Here is a 15,390-nt window from a genome sequence, read left to right on the forward strand (position 1 = left end):
AGGGCTGCCGAAACAAGTCACCACAAACTGGGTGGCTTCACACAACGCAAATTTATTCTCTCACAGTTCTGAAGTCCAGGAGCCAAAATCAAGGTGTGGGCAGGGTTCCTTCTTCGGGTCTCAGAGGGAGAATCTGCTCCTTGCCTCTCTCCTGGCTTCTGATGGTTGCTGGCAATCCTTGGCATTTCTTGGCTTGCGGCAGCGTCGCTTCAGTCTCTGCCTCCATTGTCATGTGACATTCTCCCTGTGTCTGTGTCCAAATTTCCCTCATCTTATAAGGACACCAGTCATTGGATTTAGGGTCCACTCTAATCCAGGATGACCTCATCTTAACTGGGTTCCATCTGCAAAGAGCCTATTTCCAAATAAGGTCTCATTCATAGGTACCAGTGGTTAGGACCTCATTTCTTGTGGGGGACACAGTTCAACCCACGATACCATGTAAGTCACAGTGAGAAGACCACAGGCTTCAGAGCAGGGCAGACTCGGGCTCAAACCCCGGCACTGCTACTAGTCTGTCCTGTCTCTTTGGCACAACAAAGCTGGAAAGGCAAGTCTCTCCTCACAGGCCTCTTTAGGATTCCTGGAGAGAGAGGACTGCACAGCACAGTGCCCATGGGGTGTCTGGGGAGTGGCAGAAACTCAGCAAAGGTGGCTTGAGCGAGACACGTGGAACTCAGAAGAGGGCCTGGTACCCACTCTCCAGGAAGCTGCAGTCAGTAGGACAGCAGGCATTTAGCAAGGGTTAAGACTTACGATGGGGACCGTGTGCTCAAGCTGCACACAGGAGTTGGGGTGAGCATGGACCACATGGCCTTTGGTGAGGGAGGGCGCTCAAGGCCCAGAGTCCCCATCAAGGATCAAGAAGGCCACGGCCAGACCACAATAGGTCCCTCCTATTGGGAGGGTCCTCCAATAGGGTCCCAGAGGCCACACATGTACCCCATGGACCCCACCACGTACCCATGGCCCTGATAGGCAAAGGTGGAGCATGGGCTGGCTTTTCACTGACAGGTGCTCTGGGTCCCTATGTTCCCTCAGGGCCTGGGAAGTAATTCCTCGTTCTCCACCCCACCCTCCCCCCCAAGAAATGGCTTCTCCCTCCTGTTGACATTGAGTCTGGCAAAGACTTTGTTCCTGGCCAAGCCCAGTTCAGTACTCTTTCTTTCTTCCTCTTTCCTTCCCTCCAACCTTCCTTTCATTTCTTCCAATATTTGGTATCTACTGTATGCCAGGGCTCTTCTAGGCTCCAGGGATACGGAAGACAGATGGGCCTTGCCTTGGTGGACTTTATAAATTGTAGGATGAAAGGCATTAATCAAGTAATCATGCAGACGAATGTTTCACAGCAGAGGAATGGGTGCCTTGAATGAGAGGAATCAGGATGGTGGGAGTCAATGGTAGAGTGATGCAACCAGACCAGGGGAGTACAGGAAGAGACCTTAAGCCAAGAGCTGTAGGAGAAGTCAGCTAGGAAGAAGGAGAGGGGAGAGATTCCAAGCAGGAGCATTAGCAAGTGCAAAGGCCCTGTGGCAAGAGGATGCTTGGCAAGTAAGAAGCACCTAGAGAAGGTCTATGTGGCTGGACTGGACAGAGTGAAGGGCGTATGAGATGCACTGAGAGTCAGCAGACTAGACTGATCATCTGTTGGAAAAGTATAGGCTGAGTGCCTACAGTGAGCCAGGATCACCAGACAAAGACCACCGCACACACGCAGCAGGCAGACCACTGACTAAGAAAAATGCTTCAGTGCAGAAGTGAAGGGCGAAGTGATCCGGAGTCACACGGGGGAGGTGGGGGCTGCAAAGGCTCCTCTGAGCTGAGAGTCTAAGAGAGTCTTTAGAGCACAGGCTCTAAAGTGGGACCTGCTTGGTGTGACTGAGCAAGGGCAAGAAGGCCGGTGTGTCCCGCGGGGAGCTTGCAGGTGAGGCGTGTGGGTAAGCCGACCCTGGATGGGAGCCACCCTGGGTTGTAACGAGGACAGCCACATTTGGAAAACCCCTCTGGCCTCCAGTGTAGGCAGGAGCTGGGGCGGGAGCTGAAGGGGCTGGGGGAGTTGGGTGCAGTGACAGATGGAACTCCCTTCTCTTCCCAGACGTCCCAGAAGAGCTGCGAGGCTGAGCCCAGAGTCTTGCCCTCTGAGAGCCTCCTGCAGGAGGACGACCCAGAGCCCCCGTCCCGGCAACTGCAGGCCACCGGTTCAAGGGACAGTGAGCCCTGCAGCAACCTTGACCTCTCCCATGGGCCCCTGGTGGCCTTGGAGTACCTGCCCTTCTTCCGCACCTACGGGCAGCTCCTGGCTGAGGAGGAGTTGGCCCCGCGGCCCGAGGTTTGCAGGGACCGAGGAGAAGACCAGAGTATCAGAGAGGAGTTCCCAGAACCGCCCAGTGGCTTCTTCCCTCATTACCGCTCCAAGGAGGAGAGTTTTCCCAGCCTGGCCCTTCCTGGCAGGTGGTGTGCAGGCTCCCGTGACCCACCCACCTGGAGGGAGCTGCAGGCTTGCTGCTGCTGCAGGGTGACAGTCAGCGGCAGGTGTTCTGTGAGTTGGGGAGGCCACAGAGGGTGCAGGGGGCAGCACTGGGAGCCCTGGCAGACCTCTGTCCCGGGGCCCCGCACCCCAGGAGGCTTGACCAGGCCCCCGAGGTCGCTTGGGGCTCCTGGAGCAGCGTGTCGTTAGATAAGGGCACAGAGCCTGGAGGCAGGCCTCCTCAATCCCAGCTCGGCCACTTGCTCGGAGAGCGGCCTGGTGAATGTGTTTTAAGCCTCATGACCCTCAGTTTCCTTATAAAAGACAGAAAGTAGTAGTAGCTACTATTTGTTTAGTCCTTAGGCTCCCAGACAAATGATTCGTGTGTGTCGTTTCCTTTTTCCTAGTAATAGTCCTATGAGGTAGGTCTTGTTATTATTCCCATTTTATGGAATGAGCCTTGGAGAAGTTAGGTGACTTGGCCAAAGGCACTGCTAGCAAGAGCAATCCTGGGATTTGACCCAAAGCCCGTGCCCTCCAGAGTTACTAAAGCCACTCCAGCCCCACAAAGCTGGCAACTTGCCCTGTGACGGCAGGATGGAGGAGGTGGGATGAGTGGGCTCTAATCCCAGCTGGGAGCCCTGGGAGGGGCGAGTGACATCACATCACCGAGTGCTTCCCTTCTGTAGGAGGTACGGCCCTGCCTTCTTCCCCTACGCTGCTGTGGAGTGGAGGCACAGGCCAGTCCTGGGAGCCTGGCTGACCATCTCGTCTCCTGCTGACCCAGGCTGGCCCGGCAGGCCCAGACCTCATCTCTGGGCGCTCTCACTCACCGACTCGCTGCCCCGTCCTGCTGGTCTCAGCAGGGCACTCCCGTGACAGCGGCCTGGGTGCACCTGTCTCCAGCGACGTTGCCTTCGGGGGCCAGGCCCTTTGTGCTTCAGGATTCGTGCCTTACCACAGAACCCCTGAGGAGTGGCTGCGCACGAGCCCTGGGCCTCCCGCCTGTCCACTTCGGGGCCAGGAGCCCACAGGGAAGCTGCCCACGCCGGCTGCAGCCTCCCTGTGCGGGAGCAGGAGCTGGGGGCGGCAGGAACCACCGGGGAACAGCCCCCAGCGCCTGATGATCAGCACACAGGCGGTGAAGTGGCTGGGGGTGAGGTTCCCAGAGCTCAGTTTGCCCTGGAACTGGAGCTGGCCTGGGACTGCAGCCTTCAGGCCTTCATTTTCCCTCCCGGCGGGAGGACCCCAAGCCCCGGCAGCCTCCCCTGTTGGGCTGGAAAGAAGACCCTGCACCCTGCTAGCCAGTGGCTCTACCCCGGGGTCTGACTCAGCAGAGGGGAGAGCTCAGCCTGCACCCTACGTTCAGCCCCACCCCCAGGAAGTGACCCTACCACCCCGGCTGCTCCCACTCATCTCTCCTAGCTGGGAAACCTGCCCAGTGGAGAGCAGCTGCCCCAAAAGTGCCTCCACAAAGCAGAGGGAGCAGGGCTGGCTGGACACCTGAGAGGCGCAGAGACCAGAGACGAGTTTGTAAATAAATCATTCTACTACAAGGTTTGGCGTTGGTGCACTAATTTGATGCTTTGAAGTAATACCTGTGGCTTCCGTTTATTGAGCATTTACTATGTACTAGGCACCTCACAGAGACCACCTCCATAATCCTTAGGGGCATACACTTGTGTCTTCGCCATCCTACAGTTGAAAAAACAGGCTCAGAGAGGTTAAGTAACATGCCCGAGTTCACACAGCTCACCAACAGAGGAGCTGGGATTCACACCCAGGTCTGTCTGACCGGGCGACCAGAGTGCTTGAGCACTTCCCCACATGCCCCTCCTCGGTGAGTCTTCACACGGCAAGGAGAGAGCCAGCTGCTGCCTGCCAGGCTCCCTTGGACCCATCCCCAGCTCTCCTTTCCTCACTGCCGCTCTGCCTTTCCTTCCCCAGCTTCCTGCTCTTCGGAGCAGCAGGCAGGACACGGCGACACAGCACACATCTGCCGAGGCCCTGCCTTCTTGGACTCCGTGGACGTGCTGTCTGGTGCCCCAACTCCAGGTTCCCCCCACGCACCACAGCAGAGGGCCCTGAGGCTGAAGCACGTGGGATGAGGACACATGGGTGTGTCCGCCCACCCCACCCACTCCTGGGACCGAGCACACGGACGTCAGCTTCTGTTTGAAAGTGTCCTTGAGTGCCCAGTCATACACGTCATGTCCCACATTCACAGCCAGTCTGTCCCGCGGTGCTGATGCCATGACCCACACGCCCCTGACGGCTGATTCCTGTTCCTGCACCAGGGGAATGCCTGCACCTCCTCCCCACTCTTCCTGAGGATGAGGAGGTTGAGGAGGAGGGGAAAGAAATCAGTCGGTCACACTTCAGGTACATGGAAGAATTTCTTCTAAAAAAATCCACTTTTTGATATTTCCTGCGACTTCCCTTTGGGCTGGGGGACTTGGGGTTGGGAGTGTGATGGATGAAATCTAGGTGCCCTTGCTGGAAGACTCCTTGGCTTTGCTCTTGGAGGGGGGGAGTTGGCCTGGTCCCTTGTGTGTTCCTCAGGGCCGAGTCTGGGCTGGGTCTGTGCTGGCTGGCATCCTTGAGCCCTCACTGCCCTCAAACAGTTGGGAGGTGTCTGGGTGTGAGTTAGGAACCAGGGGGGCCACTCTTCCTTTGTGCTCTCCGAGCTGGGTCCCAGGTACGGCTCCCTCGGTCCGTGTGTGGGGCTTGTAGAGCACAGGTAGGGCTGGGAGCCCTGCAGCCAAGTGCCAGGGCTGAAGAGACCCTGGAGCTTTTCAAGACTGAGAGCTCTCTTGAGGGAGTGGTTTGCAGGAAGGGTCTGGGGCAGAGAGATCCTGGGTAAGGGGATGGGCTTATCTGCAAGAGCAGTTTGCTTCTCATCCATCCAGCTGGCACTGGCCAGGAGCTGCTGTGTGCTGACACAGACATGAGCACACGTGAGGACGCAGAGGCTAGAACGATGGTGAGAGTTAACTTTTGTTGAGTGTTTACTGTGCACCAACCACAGGGCTGAGCACTGTACATGACTTAACACATTGATTCTGACTTTGGTTAGGTACAGGTAGCAGCCCCATTTTACAGAGGAGGATGTCCAGCCACAGGGAGATTAAGTGGCCAACCAAAGAATACAGAGCTGGAAAGCTTTAGAGCTAGGATCTAAACACTATCTAGCTCTGGGGTCCATGCTCTTAACTATTATGCTTGTATTAGATGTCTATTTCCATGTAATAAATTATCTCAAAACTTGGGGGCTTAACATAACAACAAACACAATTTCTCACAGCATTAAGGTTCAGGAATCTGGGAGCAGCTTGGCTGGGTGATTGTGGCTTGAGATCTCTCGTGAAGCTGCAGTTAAGGTGTTGGCCAGGGCTGCAGTCATCTGAAGGCTTGACTGGGCCTGGAGGATCTGCTTCCTCCCTCACACGGCTGGCAAATTGGTGCCGGCTCATGGCAGGAGGCCTCAGCTCCTCACCTCGTGGGCCTCTCCACAAGGCTGCTTGAGCAGCCGCACAACATGGCAACTGGCTTCCCCAGAGCAAGTGATCCCAGAGACCAAGACAGAAGCTGTAATGCCTATTAACAACTGAGCCTCAGAAGTCACATATTTTTACCTCTGCCATATTCTGTTGGCCACACAGGTGAGCTCTAATTCAGTATAGAAAGAGACCTCACAAGGGCATGAGTGGTGAGAAACATTGGTGACCATCCTGGAAGATGGGCTACCATATGCTCTAATATAAGGTATAGTGCCAAATTCTGGGGATTTGTGGGGAGAGAGGGCTCATTCACCAAAGCAGGCCCTGGAGTTGGGGTGTGGCATCAGAGGGGAGTGGCATTAACACTGTACTTGGGAGGGATGTGCTAAGATAACAGGGCTGTATCCCCAGAACCCAGCATTATGCCTAGTTCATGGGAGGTACTCAAGCATTCATTGTTGGATGAATGGATGAGGCATCAATAAAGGCAGAAAAGGGGGCACATTCTGGTTTTATGGGGCCTAAACTTAGGGGAGGAGTGGAGGAAGGGGGATGGAAGCCACCTTGGTCATTCTGAGGCTGCATGCAAGAGGAAAAGGGTAGAGCTCCTCAGGAGAATGTGGAGAGGGGGCTGGAAGAAGTGACAGGCAGGGGCAGAGCCGGAGCTCGGCTGCTTTGCTGGGAGACCCGGCTGCAGCAGAGCCATGTAAGGCATGGGGCAGTGGGCAATTTCCCTTCTGCACCGCCCTCCCCAAGTGGACTTGTACCTCATTTAAGGCTGGTTCTCCTCAGCCTTCTCCCTGGCTACAGATTTGTCACTTAGGAAATCTGTATTTTGGAGAAAATTGAATCCACATGGTTTTGAGATTTTGTTCTTTTAAGTTTTTTCTTTGTACTTGCATCAAAAATGAGATGTCCCTGGAGTCCTTTAAATCTCCCCTCTCTTAAAAACAGGAAGTTGCTCTTTGCCATGTTCACACTGACCCTGGAGCAGACAGCAGTGGGTTTGGGTGGGTTCCAAGCTGAGAGTTCTGTCACCCCGTCTCTTTCTTCGAGGTGTGGGGTCTTAAGTCTGGCCTTTCTTTTAATAGATGGAGAAACTGAGGTCCGGAAGGAAGAATGCATCCAGAGATGCACGGCAAGTGGGAAGACCTGTGCTATCTCTGCAGACGGAACATGTTGCTGGTTCTCGTGCCCACACCCCACCCTCACCCAGAGGCTGGTGAGTGTGCTGTGCGTGTGCTGGGGTGAGGGGAGCGAAGGGACACCACAGCCCTTCTGAGAGGCTGGACCAGCACAGGCCTCAGCCTCCCAAGGCAAGCCCGCCAGGTTCCCACAGAGAGCAAGGCTGGTGTGCAAGGAGCCCAGGCCCGCCTCAGGGTGGGCCAGGGAGGTCTGTCCAGGTGAGATGCAGCTAGCCTCCAGATGGGTCCTCTGTCCACTCACAGGGGCAGCAGGAGGACTGGGGACCGCCGATAGACAGCAGATGCCACCGCCCACAGAGTCACCTGGCCAGCCAGGGTCCTGGAGCTCAGACTCCAAGCCTTCAGCCTCCTCTGCCACAGCAGGCGACCTCTTTTGGCTCCCGTGCTCTCTCCTGCCTGGGGTCACTCAGCTCTGCCCTCTGCCTGTGATGTGATGGATGCCCTCTCTACTGCCTCCGCAGGCCAAAATCCAGATCGTCTTTTTAGGACCAGCTCCTTCCTGAGACTGCGAAGTCTGGCTCCTCTTCTTTTCAGCTCAGGCATGAGATGAGGTTTCCTGGTCTCCATCGGAGTCCCGCAGCTGGAGTTTGAGCCGCCGGTGGAGGAGACTCGCCGCACGGCGGCAGAGATGGGGCCGCCATTCCCGACACAGACTCCGCTCTCACCATCCGAGTCACCAGCTCTCTGCACCCCAGGCAGTTCAGCACACAGCAGTGCTCAGCAGGGGCCGCTGGACGTGACCTCAACAGCTGCGGTGGAGTCCCCCCGCCATCGCCCACCCCATGCCCCTCTCCTCCCGCGGAAATCCCTCAATCCCAGGTTTCCTGGTCCCTGACTTGCCCGGCCTCCGCTTGTCCTCAGCACAAGCCCGCTTATGCCCATCAGCTGAGAAGAAAAGGGCAGGCTTGCCTTGTTCTCAGATGTGCACAGAGCCATCTCAGCCCACAGGACCCTGGCAGGGAGGCAAGGACTGAGGGCAGCCCAGGGCGCTCCCCTTGATTCCTGAGACATCTGCTCCAGCAGCCCTAAGAATGTGAGCGTAGTTGGCAAAGGTTAATACCATCTCCCCGATGGTGGAGAAGCTGAGTCAGAGAAGTTAGGACATTTATGCACAGGGGCCAGGGCAGGGAGGGGGCAGGGCTTTGGGGAAAGTCACCTCCACTTTCTGAGGCTTGGCCAGGAGGCAGCACCTTGGTTATGAGCTGGGTCCTGGAGTCAAACAAAAGGTGTGAATCCTTAATCCTCCACTCACGGAGGTTTTGTGTGGTTTTGAAGAAATTGCTTAACCAACCTGAGCTTCATTCTTCTCACCTGAAAAGTGGGGAATTGCCTCACAGAATTCGATGAGCTAGTGTAGGAAGAACATATAGCACTGGCCCAGCTTGGAGCCCTGAGGTGGAAAAGAACCTGGTAAATCTGAGGCCTGGATGAGTCAAGGCAAGTGAAGAGATGGAGGTGTCACCTCTCCTTACTGGGGGCTCTCCCTCCAAGTACAGAGTCAGCTCCCAGGAAGCCTCAGATGGGTCCTCATCAAGCCCCTCAGAGGTCCGCTCTGGCACCCTCAGACTCCTCCTGAGCCTCCTGTGTCAGCACCTCTTTCGTTGCCCAAGTGTATACTGGCTCTGACTCTGCCAGCCCAGTGCCAGGGAAACTGGGCCAGGAATCTCTCCCCCCTGCTGCAGCCAAGCCTGTCCTTTCCTCCTGGGAGTTCCAAGTGCTGTGCAGCAGCGCCCTCTGCTGACATATCTTAAGAAGACACCCACAGCCAGCATCTCCATGGCCCAGAATTTTAGAGTTCTCTGGACACTGAGGAGACTCGTCTCAACTCTACAAAAAGCAGAGGGGAAATTGAGCCCCGGACTTGCCCAAGGTGCCCAGTGAGAAGCAGCACCAGAAGCAGAGCCCAGGCAGCCCAGCCTCCCAGCAGCTGCTTTGCCCCCTCACTTCACGGCCACTCGCCTCTGTTACTTGACTTGGAGCGTCAAATTGAATGGACACTGGGCCAAATACAGTCAGAACATGCTTTGAACAGACTCTCTCAAACAACTGTCAGTAAAAGAAGGAATCCTGCCCCAAATGAGAAACTCCAGTAGCACCTTCAAAATCACTCATCAGAGTCAGGGAAGGGACCCCAGAGCTCCCACTGTCTGAGGCCGGCACAGGAGTGATGCAGCAGGTACAAACACCCAAAGAAGAAAGACAAGACATGCATGTGTCACACTTCATTCATTCATTTGCACTCAATCATTAGTCATTGCCGTTCATCTGCTCTGCAGCAGAGGCTTGGAATGCAGCGGCAGTGGACAAGGCAGACAGCTCCTACCCTCCTGGGCCTCCCAGGTATTGCACAAAGACTGAGCAACACGGAGAGGGCTGGAAGGAGAAGCAGGGGCCTCGACAAGGGCAATGAGAGAGCCCTCTCTGCAGAGGATGTTTCAGCTTAGCCCTGAGGGAGGTAGAGCTGGCCTTGAGGATGGCAAGAGGAGGGAGCTGCAAGCAGAGGGAGCGATTAGTGCAAAGGCCCTGAGCTGGAAAAGCATCTGGAACTTTTGAGGGCCTGCAAGGAGCCGGGCTTCTGTGACACGCCAAGAAAGACCCTGGTCTCTTCTGCTCTGCCTTGTATCTGGACTCCCTCTTTGACTGCCAGCAGTCAGCAGGCCCTTCAGACTTGGTCTCCATGGCCTCCCTTTTTAAGGCCCGCTGAGCAGGGATGTCCACCAGGCCTCTGCCAGGCTCTGCAGGTCCAGAGGAGAATAGGGCAGTGCCCTCTTCTCAGTGTGTCCACAGTCCTGACGGGAAGACAGACTATAATCCATAGAGCGTGATGGCAGTGCTATGCATATGCCTGGAATGTTCTGGAAATACAGTTGAAAGACAGCAGATCCAGCATGGAGTGGGCCGTGAGAGCTTCAAGGAAAGCCTATCAGGAGAAGCTGTCTGAGTTGAGTTTCAAAGGAGTAAGATGTGAGGGTTAGCTAGAGAAGAAGTGGGGAAAAGTGGGTTCCCAGCAAGGGAACATGTGGGCGGGCACACATGTGAAAAGCATGTGGGGCATGGAGGACATACCACTCAGCTGGGGCTTTGGCCTGAGGGGAGGGCGGGGGTGGTAGGAGGTGAGAAGTGGAAAGGCAGTCGGACCCAGGCCCACAGACCCTCACAAGCTAAGGAAGTGGGATTAGACTCAAGGCCATGGGGAGTCGTTGGAGGTCTGTCAGCTGGGGAGCAGGAGCAGATTCAAGGTCTCAGAAGCTCACTGTGGCAGCTGCTGGGGGGACAGAGGATTGGGGCAGAGGGGCCCAGGGGCTTCTGTCCACCATGATCCAGGAAGGCAGAGGCACAGGGCTGGGCTGAGCCACACTGGGAGACGTCAGAGAGGGATGGATGTCGGGGCCAGGGAGGAGATGGACCCTGGACTTCATGGCTGATAGGATGAGGCCTTGGGGGAAAGAGCAGAATCGAGGGTGATGCCCAGCGTCTGGTTTGGGTGGCCAGCTGGGTGGGGCACTGGAGGGATAGTTAGAGAGTCCATAAAAGGATGCGCTGAGTTAGAGATGACATGGGGCCATCCAAGTAGAGGAGTTGAGTAGAGGAGAGACAGGTAGGAGATGAGGTGTCGAGCTTGTGATCTGAGAGGTGACGGGTATGGCTGGGAGAGGGTCCAGGTGAGGGCCCTGAGAGTCCCCAAACGGAACGAGGGGCAGGAAGCGAGTACCGAGGACAGAGAGAAGGAGAGAGAGCGCAGTAGTCAGGGAGAAAGGCCGCCCCACCGGGTGAGGGCAAGCTTCCAGAAGACAGAGGAGAGCAGGGAGCAGGGCAGGGTCTCTGCCACGGGGTGTTAGGTGGGAGCAGCTGGCCCAGGTGTAGCAGGTGGGGGACCTGGGCTTGGCCAAGGAGGTGGAGCCATGAGGCTGGAGAGACTCAGGGTGCAGCTCGTAGGAGGGGGCTGCAGGCCCGGGGGGAGTGGGGGGCCTTCCCTGACTGCTGACTGACACTTGACTCCCCTCAGTGCTCTCACAGCCGCCCCCATGTGGCGTCTCAGGCAAACGGTCCCCCCTCTGCCAGAGACCTTCCCAAGAGCAGAGACTGACACAGACTAGGTGCTTGGGAAACTGTTTACCTGAAAGGGCAAATGAGAAATGGGAAGTGGGCCACTCATTATCAAAGACTGTCAGCATCGCCCAGCTGCTTATCCCCACTGCAGTGGAAGATGCTCTGGGGGTTACCTTTGGGGAAGGAGCTGAAGAAGAAAGGAAATCGGGCTTCTTTCTGACTCTAGCAACCCAGGGAGTTGATCTCTCTGTGCCTCAGTTGCTTTACCTGCTCTCTCCCAAGGGTGGAATACAAGTGTGCACGGCAGCGCTACAAATGCTGCTCCAAAGCAGGGAAGCCAGGAACAAGTAGCAGCTCAGAGTCCTCCCCAGAGTCAGCATTCTGCTGGGTCTAGGGTTCTCTGGCCAGGCCGTTGGCTGCCACGAGACCTGGGGCCTCCCCCTACCTCCCTCGTTGGTGTGCCTGCTGGGCAGATCTGTGGCCCACATTTGGGAATGGAGCACAGAGGTTCCTTCTGGAAAGGAGCCCACACCCTCCGCTCTGCTGCAGCTCATTAGCAGTTCAAGCAGCCGCTTTCTGGGCCCGGGAGGCTGTCCCAGGGCTCCGGAGCCTCTGCCTGCCAACTCAAGGCTTTCTTACTTGGTGCCAACACAGGACTGAGGGAATGACAATCCGCCTGGCACCCTCTGGGTGGTCCTCCAAAAGAGCAGGCAGGCCTTGGTGAACTGTCAGGCTCTCCACCTGTGGACCGGCTTCAAGGTGAGTTCACACAATGACCACTCTTTGGAGACCTTTCATTTCTCATAACTGTCCTGGCATGCGTCCCAAGCATGGCAGGGCACAGCATGGTGAGGGGGGAGAGGTGCTACTGGTAGCCCCACTCCTCTCAGCCCTTTTCGGATCAAGCCTCAGTGGCAAACTTTGTCTTGCTTTGGAAGAAGGAGCCCTGGGCAGCTGCCACACCATGATGGTCTTGATGATGGGACATAAATGTGCCAGTGGGAGAGGCCCAGCAGAGGCCCCTTCCTTCAGACATTACCCCTCACCATTTTTTGCAATCCCAGGTGCTAAGGCTGGGTCCCTGCTGGAAACTAGCAGGACACTGAGGTACACCCGTCCTCCTCCTTCTTGGAGGGAGGCCAGGGACCTCTCACTGGACCAAAAGCACCTCCACGTAGCCAGGTCACATTTCCCGGTAAGCATGGACCTCCAGCTGGGACCTGGCTGGGTGCAGGGCTGCCTACAGAGAGGGGGTCTGAGAGAGAGGTGACCACCCCTCTGCTTTCCGGGCTGGCTCAGGCTGAGCCTGGGCCTGGAGGGAGCTGGGCCCCTGCAGAGTCAGACATGACCCTGGCCCTCCAGGTCTTGCTTGCTCTGGGGCCAGGGCCTGGGACATGGCTGGAATGGCAATAAGCATCACTGCCTGGGGGTGGGACAGGGAAGAGAGAGCCCATGGCTGATGGCGATCAGCACAGGCTCAGGGAGACATGAGCACCCCATGAAGCACCATTTCAGGACAAGGGGCTGGATAGGAAAGTGGAGGGCGGGGTGAGAAGTGTGTGGAGAGAGGTCAAGAGCAAGGCTGTCCCTAGAATTCCTCCACCAGCTCACAGCTGGGGGGCATGAGACCTCCTGACTGGTTAGGGTCTCATTAAACCTCCCTGAGTCTCCTACGAGCCGCCTCATCTCTATTTTACAGGTGTACACAGTTAGGGTTCTACCAGAGAAACAGAACCAGAGGGAGATTCTATGTTACATAATTGTAGGGTCTGGCTGGGCAAGTGTGAAATCTGGAGGGCAGGCTGGCAGGCTGGAAATGCTCATTCCACAGGTGGCATTTCTTCCTCAGGGAAACCTCCATTTTGCTCTAAAGGCTTTCAGCTGATCGGACTAAGCTCACCCAGATTATCAAGGATAAGCTCCCAGACTTAAAATCAGTTGGTCGTCACCTCCACAGAATCCCTTCCCGGCAACACCTGGATGAGTGTTTGATTAAATCACTGGGTACCGTCACCCAGCCAAGTTGACACATAAAAGTGACCATTGCCGGGATGACCCCCAGTGCCTGCTCACAGCTACTGTGAGGGGGAGTGAGGAAGTAAGACTGTGCACAGACTCTGGCTTGAAAACATCCTCAGGGCAAGGCAGCTCTGGCTCCGTGTGCTTGTCTGGAGCGTGCGGGTAGTGCGTTTGCGGACTGGTCGGAAGTGTTTGAGCCAAGGAGGCTGAGCTGGGTTTGGGTCTGCTTGTCTGCAGAGGGTGGGGGCTGGCTCAGAGAGCCCTGGGGGCTTTGTGGGTGCGGCATAAGCGGCTTCGGGGAGCTTCGAGGCAGGCACTTCCAGAGGCACAGTGTGCTGCCTGGCCACCCAGACCTCACGCCCAGGCAGCTCTCAGAGGAAATTTCCAGGCTAGCCTCATCCCTCCTGAAAGCCTGGCCAGGGGCAGACTGAGAGTTTTCACGGCTCTGGAAATTCCCACCTGGCCCGGGTGCTCTCAGCAGGGGGCTGTGGGCTCTCAGCAGGGGGCTGTGTGCCCTCAGCCGGGGGTGCTGCAGGACCTTCAAGTCTGGGTGGGGTCTCCCCTGGGCTCTCCACCGTGGCAGCCAGGTCTTCTGGGAATAAGCTCAAATCTGTCCTCACACAGCTAAACCTATAACTCAGGTGCGACAACTTTCATCTCCTAATCTGGACCAGTTTTCTAAAAGATTAAAATCTGTGTGTCATACAATCATTTCCCTAGGAATGGGGATAATAATAACACCCATCTCACAGGGCTGCTGTGAGGAGTAAGCCCAGGTACAGTGAAGGGGGCCCGATTTCAGTGCCCAGGAAATGTTGAACATTATTAAGAGCGAGTACTTATTTAGCGCTGATTTGGAGCCTGCCCCTGGGCTAGGTGCTTTCCACACATTATTTCAGTAATTCAGGAATAAATAAGGTTTTGAAACCTGGGGGCTAGAGAAAGGTGTGGAGTGCAGGCGGGAGAAGAGCCCCTGACCACTAAAGTTGTTATGGAAAATTGTGTGTCCTTTGTATTTTATAGCGAAACTGTCTATGGCTTTCAATCAGCTCAAAGAATTGAGAACTTCTGGTTTAGTTGATAGTTGGACATTCAATTATAATTATTTCAGCTCTGTTTTAGCTTGAAAGAGGATGTGTCCACCCAGCTAAATAATCCTATCACAGAGAGACCTTGGTGTTTGTAATTAAATACTTCTGGACCTCGGATAAAGCCTTCCTCTGTACCTCTTGTCATGAACTTTGAAAAATGTCCCTGAAATCATTTCCAGTGTCTCGGAGGAGATGTGAAGAACTACCATAACTACCGGTGGACACTCCCTCGCCCGGCCCGCGCGCTGCGCCTTTAAGGTCTACTGGGGGCGTGATGTCAGCTGCCCGCGGGCGCTTGGAGCGGGACCCGGGCGGCCCGCGCGCTTCGGCGATTCCGAGCCATTCCGAACCCGGCGTGGAGGAGGACCTGCCGGGAGCTCCGCGTCCCTGACTTGGCCCGACCGGCGCGCTCGCCCGTGGGCCATGACCAGCAGACCCTGAATGGGCACCGACCCGGCTCCGGGAACGCGAGGCTCCGCGGCCCCGGCCATGGGCAACTTCCAGCTGGAAGACTTTGTGGCGGGCTGGATCGGAGGTGAGCGCATCCCCGGATGGGAGGGACCCCCAGAGGTGAGTGCGCTGACGGGACAGCCCGGCCCGAGAGAAAGAGAGCGAGCCAGCCGGGAGTTGCGCAGGCGGAGTTGCCACGCCGTGCCGGGTCAGGGAGCTCCGCGCCCGGGCGCTGCCCACACGCGCCCTAGGTGCGCGCTGCCCGCCGCCCGGCTGGTCTTGCCGCTCCTCGCCTGCTGCCGCGACCCCGGGGGAGATTCATCCCGAGCTTGCGATTTGCCTCAAAGTTTGGGTCCGCGGGACTTGATCCTGTAATGATTAAACCGCTGGTCAAAGCGGACAGCCAATGGAACGTCCCGGCGCGTACACACCCTTCGGCGCCCTGGTGCGCACCTGAGTCTGGGGACTCTGGGCTCACAGGAACTCGTGTGTGAGGGTGGCGTTTGACCGCCGCCCGCCCCCGCGCGCGGGATGCGGAGCCCGGCCTGGCGGTCAGGCCGACCCTTGTGGCGTCGGGCTGCGGGGAGCGGAGGGCAGAGCTGGGAGCC

At 56.7% G+C, this 15,390-nt stretch overlaps 1 protein-coding gene across 3 annotated transcripts in view; it reads left to right on the forward strand.

The window, feature by feature from the left end:
- Positions 1–11,809: 11,809 nt before the first annotated feature.
- SLC25A48 (solute carrier family 25 member 48) overlaps positions 11,810–15,390 on the forward strand; it is a 45,240-nt gene continuing 41,659 nt past the window's right edge. Inside the window, exons 1-2 of one of the 3 annotated variants that reach the window (XM_036848585.1) lie at positions 11,810–11,981; positions 14,512–14,867. In XM_036848585.1, coding sequence (XP_036704480.1) covers positions 14,774–14,867 — 94 coding nt within the window. In that variant the 5' untranslated portion in view covers positions 11,810–11,981; positions 14,512–14,773. Of the gene's footprint in view, positions 11,982–14,498; positions 14,868–15,390 lie in introns of those variants that run through there. The other 2 variants (XM_036848587.1, XM_036848586.1) reach the window with 2 other exon arrangements.

The sequence above is a fragment of the Balaenoptera musculus genome, chromosome 3, assembly GCF_009873245.2.
Source record: "Balaenoptera musculus isolate JJ_BM4_2016_0621 chromosome 3, mBalMus1.pri.v3, whole genome shotgun sequence".
NCBI lineage: Eukaryota > Metazoa > Chordata > Mammalia > Artiodactyla > Balaenopteridae > Balaenoptera > Balaenoptera musculus.